Source organism: Athene noctua, unplaced genomic scaffold (genome assembly GCF_965140245.1).
Source record: "Athene noctua unplaced genomic scaffold, bAthNoc1.hap1.1 HAP1_HAP1_scaffold_356, whole genome shotgun sequence".
In the NCBI taxonomy this organism is placed as follows: Eukaryota; Metazoa; Chordata; class Aves; order Strigiformes; family Strigidae; genus Athene; species Athene noctua.
This window is the reverse complement of record NW_027437815.1, coordinates 94,787-105,837: the sequence shown is the minus strand read 5'-3', so window position 1 is coordinate 105,837 and position 11,051 is coordinate 94,787. Positions and strand designations below refer to the sequence as shown.

At 63.9% G+C, this 11,051-nt stretch overlaps 1 protein-coding gene across 1 annotated transcript; it reads left to right on the top strand.

Moving 5' to 3' along the window:
- Window positions 1-1,435: 1,435 nt before the first annotated feature.
- On the top strand, window positions 1,436-10,152 carry LOC141955644 (antigen WC1.1-like; the record flags this gene model as incomplete). The annotated part of the gene is made up of 12 exons (XM_074895304.1): window positions 1,436-1,766; window positions 4,068-4,376; window positions 4,605-4,919; window positions 5,498-5,824; window positions 5,909-6,223; window positions 6,579-6,893; window positions 7,366-7,428; window positions 7,506-7,820; window positions 8,239-8,274; window positions 8,556-8,693; window positions 9,411-9,506; window positions 10,000-10,152. Coding segments are annotated over exons 1-12 (2,713 nt in total), but the record flags the coding sequence as incomplete, so codon positions are not given.
- Between the last annotated feature and the right edge of the window lie 899 nt (window positions 10,153-11,051).

Genomic DNA, 11,051 nt, shown 5'->3' with positions numbered 1-11,051 from the left:
CACGCGCACCTTGGGCTCCTGGATGTGCCCAGTGTAGGAGATGCTCAGCGCTCCTGGTCCACACAGCAGGCTTCAAGGCATGAAAAACCCATTTCCCCCACTACAACTGACCCTGTCCTGTGACGCCCCACCGCCACCGTGACGTGACACCTGCAGCGGAGCCATCCCTCATATATGGTCATGAATGGCACTGGAGAAGTTCATTGGAGGGCTGGGCTGTGTCGGAGGGGAGATCGCTCCTGATAATGTCTAAAAAGGGGCTGCTGCTGTGATTGGCTCCTCCTGTAGCTGGGCTGGCAGTGCAGAGAGATATTGCCCTCCCGTCATCATTGTCCCCACGAGTCCCCAGGAGCTGTGGCAGGGAGCGTGGCGCAGCAGGGACGTGCGGGCGGGGCAGGAGGCTCAGGATGGGCAGAGAGGGACTCCTGTCCCCTCAGGTGCTGTGGCTGCTCCTCTGGGTACAGCTGTGCAGGGGTAAGTGCCATCTCCCTTGTCCCACAGCCCAGGGCCAGCGGGTACCAGCGTGGTCATCGGGATCTGTCGGGGAATGGGGACTCTTTGCAGGCGCTACTGAGATGAGGGGCGAATGTGCTCAGTCCCTGGGCCCTGTGCCCACCTGGGTGGGAGAGAGCATCATCTCCTTCTCCAGGCTTCTGCTGCTTAGGGCAGCCTGTGCCTGTCTGGATTCACAGACACCCTGTCCTGGGGTTCCTTTTGGGACCCCCTGTTCCCTGTCACTGAGCCTCTGGAGCCGGTGGTGGCCTAGTGGGTGATGGCAGCCCCCAGAGATCCCCCAGGGCACAGCCAATCTCTCGGGTGCCCCGAAGGGTTTGTGTGCTGCTCCCTGACCCCTTGTTCCAGGGGAGCCCTGACCCCACAGGGACAGTTTGTACCCCACTGAGAGAAGGGGACTGGGGCATCTACCATAGAGGGACATCCTGCCGGGGGGCCCGGCCCAGTGCAGGGACTGGGCTGACACCGGGGGTGAGGAGGGGATGTGGGTGCAGGGACCATCCGGATCCTCTCAGTGGGAACAGGGAAAGCCCTGGGCATGGCGGTGGGTTTGGATGGTGCTGGGGCAGGCAGTTTGCATGGGAAGCTGCAGGCCTGGGCACATGGGGCTGTTCAGGGGGTGCTGGGGAGGAGCAGGGGCCCAGTGCAGGGCTGGGCCATGTGCGGGTGGCCATGGGCAGGAGGGAGGTAGCCACTGGGCTGTGAAAAGATGCCTTGTGTGGTGGGATGGCAAATGACCCATCAGGGCTGGAGCTGTCACCCCCAGCCTTGCACAGCCCATGAGGAGAGAAGGGACCCCTGCAGTGCCCTGGGGACAGCCTGGGGGTGAGTGGGCTCCCACCCTGGTACCTCTGACACTACCCGGGCTGGGGCTTCCCTCAGACCCGCAGTGCTGGGCCTTGGTGCTCTCCTGACCCATCTCATGTCGGTGTTTGCAGGAGCTGTGGAGGTGAGGCTGGCGGATGGCGGCAGTCGCTGTGCTGGGAGAGTGGAGGTGAAACACCAGGGCCAGTGGGGGACCGTGTGTGGTCACTACTGGAGCATGAATGATGCAGCAGTGGTTTGTAAGCAGCTGGGCTGTGGGTCTGCTGTTGGAGCTCCTAAATATGGACACTTTGGGCCAGGAACTGGCCCCATTTGGATGGGTGATGTTGGCTGTAAAGGCACCGAATCTGCCCTGTCTGACTGCACACACAAAGGATGGGGTGAACATAACTGTGATCATCGTTTTGATGCTGGAGTGATGTGCTCAGGTAAGGAGACAAGGTATTCCCCACCTCTGGTGCTGGGAGGGTGGAAGGGATCTGTCTCTGTCCTCAGAGAGACCAAGCGGGTGCTGGAGCACAGCACAGTGTGGCCGGTCACGCTGCCAAGCTTGGACTGTCATTGCTGATGTCCCCAGCCCCTGGGGAAAGCCCGGAGGGAGCCTACCCCAGGGTGAACTGACCCTGCCACAGGGCCTCAGCCCCTTCAGTCACTGTCTTGGGCTGCAGATGAACCTTCCATCCCTGCCCCAGTGTGTCCACTGTTGACCACTGCTCTGCACCCATTCTGCCAGTTCCCAGCCAGCAATGCTGAGGGTCCCTGTGCTGGAGAAACCTGGGGGGAACTTTCACAGACACCAGACCTTGGAGGAACAGCATGAGACGGCTGGTCCCCTGGGTCACCCCCCTCCCAGGCACGAGTACCTCGACTGAACCAAAAGGCTTTTCAGAGAGCATGGGCGCTGGCCCTGGGCAGAGGAGCGGGCCGGCACACAGCCCTGCGCCTCCTGTCCCCGGGGCTCGCCTGGGGGATGCGGCACTGTGAGGCCTCGGAGCTTGGCAGCTGCTTGGCTCTGGCTGCTCCCTACTGCATCACCGCGTGCCCAGGCTGGCACGAGGACATCCCTGGGGCCGTGACAGCCCTGCAGGGACAGGGCCCCATGCAGGCAGTGCTGCCCTGCTGCCCAACCCCTCCTGCCTGCCCACAGCTCCCCACACTGCCCCATGAAACAGGGGCTTGGGCAACACTCGCTGACTCTCACCTCTGCCTGCCGTGACCCTCCGAGCCAGTGTGAGCCCAGGGGCGTGTGCCGCTGCCCTGCCCCTCTGCCTGGCTGTCGTGTTGGGACCTGTGCTCTCTGGCAGAGTCCTGTGTCCCTGGCTGACGACACCCCCTCAGAGCAGCCATTGGAGGGGGCTGCACAGGCACCAGACATGGTAACAGCTGCACCATTTCTGTGCTCTCTGAAATCCCCCTGCTAACAGGAACATCCCAAAGTCCCAGAATTGTTGGGTTGTGCCCCCTGGCAGTCACGAGTCCCTTCGCGGTGGAAAAGGGGTTACATGGAGAGGAGAAGCGCTGGGCTTGGTCAGAAGAGCAGGGTGGCACGTGGCTCCTCGTTCCTCTCCCAGGTCACCCCATGAGAGCCGGAGCATGGGGACATGGCCCCGCCAGGCAGTGCTGACCTGCTGCCCAGCCTCTCCTGCCTGCCCCAGCCCCTGGCTGCTCGGTGCCACGGGGGATTTGTCAGCACTTGCTGTCTCTGCTCTGTGCCTGCCCTTGCACCGGGAGCTCGTGTAAGCCCAGGGCTGCTCTTCTCTCCACTCTCCGGCCTTCTGCCCGGCCACGGGCAGGGACGTGCATGCCCAGCAGTGCACTCTGGCCGTGGCTGAGAACCTCTTTCCTGGGTAGGCGCCTGAGCAGGGTGGTGGCACAGTCACCGATTGCAAGTACAGCCTCACTGTAATTTAGACCTGTGATTTCTCCTGTCCTTCAGCAGCGCCCCAACAGCACAAGACCCATGTGGCAATGGGTTCTGTTTCTCATGTCACCAAGGGGTAACTCATGCATCTCCCTGAGCTCAGTGGACTAGATCAAGCTGCAAAACGGAACACCGGAGGGCCCATTTCCCTGAACCCCAAGTGCTCTGGGTGTGACAGTGCCCAGGGACCAGAACTGGGCAGCCCAAGGTCTCTGGGGCAGCAGCACTTTGTCTGAGAGATTCCTGTGGCTGTGGCTGTGGGGAGAGAAGCAAGCCCACGAGTGCTGTGCTGATTTCTGAGGAGCAGCAGGGTGGGGGCTGATGTGTTTGGGCCATCAGCACCCCCTGAGAGCAGCTGGGGATGTCGTGGGGATTTTTGTCTGTGGCCACCTGGGAGATCGGTCAGGGAATTGCCAGAGGGCTGTGGGAACTCTCAGGGGTCTTTGGCTGCTCCAGAATCTCTGCAGCTGCTCTGAGGGGACAGCCCCTCCTGAGGACGTAGAGGGACCCTTGATGAGGACCTTTGGAAAACTGTCTGTGACTCACACTTTGGTCCCAAAGGCACCCACATGGTTTGCAGGGTCTGCTGTGGGTCTGTCCCAGACACAGCCCCCTGAGTGCTGTGATGGAGCAGTGGAGGGGTGCAAGGGGGCCGGGATGTGTTTGTGTCACCAACACTCCCCCAGCAGCTTCCTCTGGGCTGTGCAATGGGAGAATTGGTCACGGCTTGCTTGGAGGGGATGTGGGATGTGGGCATGTAACTGCCAGAGGGCTCTGGGAACTCCCAGCTCTTTTGGGTTTTTTCCAGGATTTGTCTGTCTGCTGGAGGGGAAGAGCCGCTGCTCAGGCCGTGTGCAGATCCGTGACGGGGACCAGTGGAAAACTGTCTGTGATTCCCACTTTGGTGCCAAAGCTGCGGACGTGCTCTGCAGGGAGCTGCAGTGCGGCGCAGCCCTGCCTGTCCCTGGAGGAAGTCCCTTTGGAGAAGGGGCGGGTCCCGCCTGGGATGGAGAGCTGCAGTGTGTGGGGAATGAATCCCTCCTGGCCTCCTGCCCCAGGGGGTCCCGCGGGGACCAGCCCTGCAGCCCCGCAAACAGCGCTGCTGTCAGCTGCACACGTAAGGGCTCAGGGAGGGTGTTGAACGCTGGGGCTGTGCCGGGGGTTGGGCACCAGAGCAAGGACCGCGCTGGGCCGGGTGTGAGGACAGGAGGGGTGGGTGGGGTTGTCTGCAGCAGGAAAATAGTGCAGAAGGAGCACAAGGGCATGTTGTCCCTCTGGCCTCTCCGGCAGCTGCTGAGGGTCCCAGAGCACCCATCCACCCTCTCTCCTCCTCCTCTGTCCCCAGAGTACACAGGGTTCCGGCTGGTGAACGGCAGCGCAGTGTGTGCGGGGAGGGTGGAGGTGCAGGTGCTGGGGACCTGGGGGACCCTCTGTGCCTCCCGCTGGGATCTCTCGGACGCCCACGTTCTCTGTCGTCAACTCAACTGCGGGTTTGCTGAGTCCATTCCTGGGGGAGAGCATTTTGGGAGAGAGACTGGCCCTGTCTGGAGAGACTCCTTCCACTGTGACGGGACTGAAGCCCACCTGCAGCAGTGCCCAGTGACCGCCCTGGGGGCCTCACCGTGCTCCCGAGGGAACACTGCTGCTGTCATTTGCTCAGGTGAGTGCCAGGAGAATGCTGCATTCACTCCGTTTGTCATCTGTGTGCATCACGGCCACCCAGAGCAGGGCTCCCGTGGCCATACCAGGCTGACCTTCTCCGCGGAGAAGCCCTGGCTTCCCCAGAAGCCATCTGGAGGGCTTTCCCTGCTCAGAGTGAGCGCTCCGCTTTGGGAGAGCTGAGGCCTGAAGGGAGGCAGGCATCTGCCCCCAGGGCAGGGGCTGAGGCCCCAGTGCCACACCGCCAGGCCTGGGCTCCTCTGTTCTCGTACTGTGCAAGGAGCCCGGGACAGGGCCGCAGGGCTCTGCCCCATCCCTCTGGCTGCAGACACCCACATCCCATCCCGCAGAGAGCCCTGCAGAGCCTCGTCCCAGCACCCAGCAGGAGCTGCCTGGGTGCCCCCAGCAGCAGCAGACCTGGCTGTGAGGTGCAGGGAGGGCCCAGGCTTTGCCCTCGCTTCTCCTCAGCACAGGCTCCATCTTGTCCCGTTTGGTGGGGAAATCCCCCCTCGCCCCGCTCCCTGAAGGGTGCCACGCTCCCGGTGCCGCCCTTGGCCGTGGCATCTCTGCTCTCCCCAGGCTCGGCCGGCTTTGGATCCCTGCGGCTGGTGGGCGGAGGGAGCCGGTGCGACGGACGCGTGGAGATCTTCCAGGACGGGGCGTGGGGCAGAGTCCTGGATGACCAGTGGGACGTGCAGGAGGCCAGCGTGGTGTGCCGGCAGCTGCGGTGTGGGGAGGCCGGGACAGCCTACAGCCCCCCAAAGGCTGAGCGAGGGACGGGCCCCGTGGGGCTGCGAGGGGTCCGGTGCGCAGGGCACGAGGCCAGCCTGAGCCTCTGCAACACCTCCCTGCCTGAGAGCGCGCTGGCGGCAGGGGTCGCGGAGGACGTGGGAGTCGTTTGCGGGGGTGAGTGTCACTGCGCAGGCCCCCGGGTGACGTCTGTGCGGGCAGGCAGTCCCTGGCAGCAACCGGGGTTTGTACCCGCTGCAGGGAGCCGGTGGCTGCGGCTGGCGAACGGGGCCGGGCGCTGCGCGGGGAGAGTGGAGATCTACTACCAGGGCGTCTGGGGGACGGTCTGCGACGATGGCTGGGACCTGTCTGATGCCGCCGTCGTCTGCCACCAGCTGGGCTGCGGAGGGGCAGTGGAGGCAGCCGGCTCCGCTCGCTTCGGGGAAGGCTCCGGGCAGATCTGGCTGGCTGCTGTGAACTGCTCCGGGGCCGAAGCTGCTCTCTGGGACTGCCCGGCTGGGCCCTGGGGGCAGCACGACTGCGGGCACAAAGAGGATGCGGGAGTCATCTGCTCAGGTCTGTGCCGGGAGCGGTGGTGGGAGCCTGGTTCCTGGGGGGGCCAGGACGCGGGGAGAGCCGGGCATGGCTGAGGCTGTCCCTGGCTGCCTCTGAGCTCCTGCCCGAGCCCATCCTGTGGGCACCCGTGCCTGGGCACCCTCAGTCCCACTGGGGGTCCTGGGGAGCTCATTCCCTCCCGAGGGTTCTCGGGAGGGGCAGGGGTGTGTGTCCATCAGGGACTTCTCTCTGGCCCTGGGTGCAAAGGGGACGTGTTGGCCCTGCCCCTGCCTGGCTGAGGGCCTGGGGGTGCAGAGGTGTCCTGGCTCCCACACCCCAGGGCAGCCTGTTCCCCTCTGGGGCCTTTTCCTCCCAGAGTTCATGGCCCTGAGGCTGGAGAACAGCGACGGCTGCTCTGGGCTCCTGCAAGTTTTCTACAACGGGACATGGGGGAGCGTTTGCTCCAACTCGATGACTCCCGACACGGTGACGCTGGTGTGCAAGGAGCTGGGCTGTGGCGATGGAGGAACCCTGGAAAGACGCCAGCCGCCTTACAGGGAGTCTGGCCCTGCCTGGCTGGATCGTGTGCAGTGTGGGGAGAGCACCGGCTCCTTCTGGCAGTGTCCCTCCACTCCCTGGGACCCACAGTCGTGCCAAGACCCGCGAGAGGAGACCAACATCACCTGCAACGGTAACTCTGATCCTCCCGGGTACTCCCGTCAGCCCAGCTCCTGCTCCCCACTGGCCACGGCCAGGCACAGAGAAAGAGCTGGGAGGGGCTTTTCCTTTCCGTGTCAGACCCTTCTGCTGCCAGTGGCACAAACACGGCCACAGCCACACCCGTCCAGCAGCAGTTGCCACCCAGGCTGCCGGCAGCGCCTGGGGGAGGCAGAGGCATCTCCAGGTGAGGTCTCAGAAGAGGCCAGACAGGTTTCAGAAGAGCCTCCCCTCCATAGACAAGCTACTGCTGCGCTGCGAACCAGGGAGCTCTTGGGGCTGAGCACTCGGGGTCCCCCCACGGTCCCGTGCGTGTCCCCTGGACGACCGCAGCTCAGTTCTGCCATGACCGAGATGGTACAGGGAGGCCCGAGCAGAGCTCAGCCCCGCTCTCGTCTGCATGGTCCCCCAAACCAGCCCCCTCACCGCAGTGTTTCCTTCTTCAGGGGGACGCCCAGAAATGCCCCTGGCCCCGTTGGCCCCGTGCCCCAACTCCTCGAGCTGCACCGGTAAGGAGTTGCCCCTCTGTGTCTGGCAGGGCTCTGCCTGCTGCCCTGGTGCCATGGGAGGTCTCTGCCTTCTGCAGGCAGGGAGAAGATTCGTGCCGTGGGCGGTGAGGACGGGTGCTCGGGCAGAGTGGAGGTCTGGCACCGTGGCTCCTGGGGGACGGTGTGTGACGACTCCTGGGACATGCGGGATGCCGAGGTGGCGTGCAGGCAGCTGGGCTGTGGCCCTGCGGAGTCTGCCCTGCGTGAGGCTGCCTTTGGGATGGGGACGGGCCCCATCTGGCTGGAGCGGGTGGAGTGCCGGGGGACGGAGCCGTCCCTGCAGGACTGCTGTGCCCGGCCTGGGGACGGCGGTGCTTGCCGGCATAAGGAAGATGCTGCCGTGCGCTGCTCAGGTGAGTGGCAGGGCTGGGACCCCTTGGTCGGGCACTGGCAGGGAGCTGGGGAAGACCTTTAGTCCATGAGGTCCTGACATGGCCCTGACCTCCCAAGAGCAAGAATGTTCCTGCAGAGTGCAGGAGGCTGGTGCCAGGCAGGGAGCAGCCTCGGTTGAACTGGATGTGCTCTGGCCACTGCCCATGGGGCCCTGCAGCCCCAGGGCTATCCCCTGGGCTGCCTGTGCCATCCTGCCTGCCTCCCCGAGCAGGGGCGCTGGGCCCTGGCCTGGCCTCCCTTTTGGGCACTACAGGAGGGGCAATGTGGGTTGGATGTGTCAGGGCCACCTACAGACACCCTCATGGTGTGCTGGGAGGAGGCTCCCCGCTCTCCGCACACCCACTGTCTCAGCCCCGCTCTCCTTTTCCTCCTCTGCAGTGACACCCAGGATGGCAACATCCCCTCCCCAAGCAGGTAAGTTGCCTTTCCCCTCAGGCTGGGTAACCCCGGGGCCAGGCTGTGACTCACAGATGGATGGAAGGGGCTCCTTGCTGGGCTGTGAAACTCTCTGGAGGAGGCACTGGGGTGATGGGAGGGTGAGAGGGAGAGTTTTCATTTTGTCAGCAGGGTGGAAGCTTCCCCACACTCACTCCTGGAGCCCCCCAGCTAATCCTGCCTTGTGTGATGGGGTCAGGACTGGTTCTGCGTCCACCTCTCCCACGTCTTGTACTTCTCCCATGTTCTCTCCCCTGCAGTTGCCACCCGAGGCCGTCAGAGCAGCAGCAGGAGTGTCTCAGTGCCCGTCATCATCTGCATCATCCTGGGGGCCCTTCTCTGCCTGCTCCTGGCCCTCCTGGCTGGGCAAGTGCTGAGCGCCAGGGCTGGGCGCAGAGGTGGGTCCTTCCCCAGAGGTCCCAGGGGGAGATACCTCCTGGAAGGGCTGTGGGGCGCTGTGGGGCGTGTCAGCGAGGGGCACAAGCAGAGTGGGGGATGAGACTGTGTGCTGCCACCTTCTCATGTCCTGCCCCACTGAGTGCCTGTCCGTGGCCACCAGCTGCAAGGGCTGGAGAGAGCCCAGAGGTGGGGGGAGCTAGCGATGGGGCGAGGAGAGAAGTGGCAGAGCGGGGACGGCCAAGGCTGGCAGTGCTCTAGGTACTGCTGGAGGGGGCTCTGGGGCAAGGGAGGTGCGAGGAGGAGTGCGGGGCAGCAGGGCCCATCACCACGGTGTCAGGCCCAAGCCTGTCCCTCTGCCCAGGCCTGCCCACCCCCAGGACAGGGCCCCACTATGGACCCGTGGGGCAGACAGGGGCAAGCTCCGGGTGCAGAGGACATGTGGGAGCTGCTCCAGGGTGAGGTAAGGGGGACATGACCCAGGGCCAGAGGGACACGAGCGCTGTCTTCAAAGGGATGGTGCGAGGGCGACGCAGCCCCAGAGGATCTCCACAGCGATGTTGCCCTCACGGGGGATGTGGCAGCCGTGCCTGGGCAGCACCGTGGGGCTGTGCTGTCAGAGCAGTCCTGGGCTGGCCCAAGGCACTGGTTTGGGGGAGCACAGTGAGATCCCACTGCCCCTCTGCCTGTCCCTGTGCCAGCCCTGCTTCTGTCCCCAGGCTCCAGGAGAGCTCAGGAGCCCTTCCTCGAGGCCGTGTATGAGGAGATTGGCTACAGCCCAGCTTTGGAGAAGCAGGCCACGTTTGGTCACTCAGGTGGGTGTGGGTCCTCCCTGGAGGCACATCTGCAGGACCCTTTCTGCTGGCCCCAACCCAGAGCTGATCCCCTGAAGCCCCCCAGTCCATGGTCCCTCTGGTGCTTGGTCCGTGGGGTCTGTGGGGAGAGCATCCAGGTCCTGGGCCCAAGAGAGAAGCTTTCTCCCAGTCAGATCAGACTGTCCCAGCCGGACAGCCCCTCTCTTCCTGCCCCTGCACCCCATGTGGCACCTGAGGAGTGAGGGCAGGGGCTGGCCTGGGGCAGCTCTGCAGCAACTTTGAGTCAGGGTTTGGCAGGAAGGGGTTGATCTCCCTGCAGAGATGTGATGGACAGAGGAGTCACTGAGTGTCACCATTGGGGATGGGGAGGACATGGGCATCTCCTGTGGTGCTGCCAAGCCCAGTGTCTCAGTCCTGGGTCCCTGCGCATCCTCCCACCCTCTGCTCTGCAGGACGTCTCTTCTCTCTGTCACCAGCTCCCCTCTCCTTTCAGATGTCCTTGCCCTGCCCAGAGATCACCCAGCAGATGGCTACGATGACGCCCGAGAGGTTTCTGATCTGGGGGAGGATGCTGTGCCTGGGCAGGGAGAGTGGGAAATGCCCAGGATGCCGGAGGAGGGAGCAGGCCCCAGGGATGCACCCAGAGGTGAGAGGGAAAGACAGTGCTGGCTGTTCCTAGGGTGCCATCCCTGCTGCCCCCCATGTCACTACTGTACTGAGGCCCAAACCTCCTGGGAAGGCAGAACCTGCCTGGGAGTTTTCCTTGAAAGGCCTGGAGGTGGGAGAAGGAGCTGAATGTGGTGAGGAGCAGGGAGGGTGGTGGGGTACAGACGCCAAGGGTGAACTGAAACGTCCAGCTTTGCTGCTTGCAGGGGTCACCCCCCGCTCCCGGAGAAGTGCCGAGGTCCCTGGAGCTGAAGGAGACACCTCGTCCCTGTCCCCGGGGAGCATGGGCTATGATGATGCTGAAGAGGTGTCTGTGGCACATCCCCATGAGGACCCAATGCCTGTGACACTGTGGCTTGGTGCACAACAGTCCCTGAGCCCCCGGCCAGGAGAGCCCATCCCTGCCCTGCAGCTGGGTGCAGGCGGGAGGGAGGAGAGGTCTGTGCAGCTGGGAGAGCCGTGAGCACCAGGGAACCGACTCCCTTGGCCCATGGGCAGCAGAAATCAGCGGGTGTTTCCTCTGGTTTTATTCCCATTTTTATGCTGGGCCTCCTTATTTGTTCTCATTAAAAGTCTGTGGGGGCTTTGACCCAGGGCTGTCCTTGCCTGCCAGGTGTCAGGGCATTTCCTGAGGCTGGTCGGGGGAGCAGAGAACAAAGACTCAGTGGTAGGGAAGGGCCGTGTCTCAGGACAGAGGTTTGTGGTCCCTGGGGAATACTCTTAGTGACAGAAATATTTCCATCCCGCTGGCCACAGGCAGTTCCTAGTCAAAATGTCTCTGATCGTTCCCGTGATGTACCCCGGTGGGAGCACCCGTCTCCTCACCCGCGGGTTCCGGCTGCTCTTTCCCCCAGGCCCTGACTCAGCCACAGGGATCCC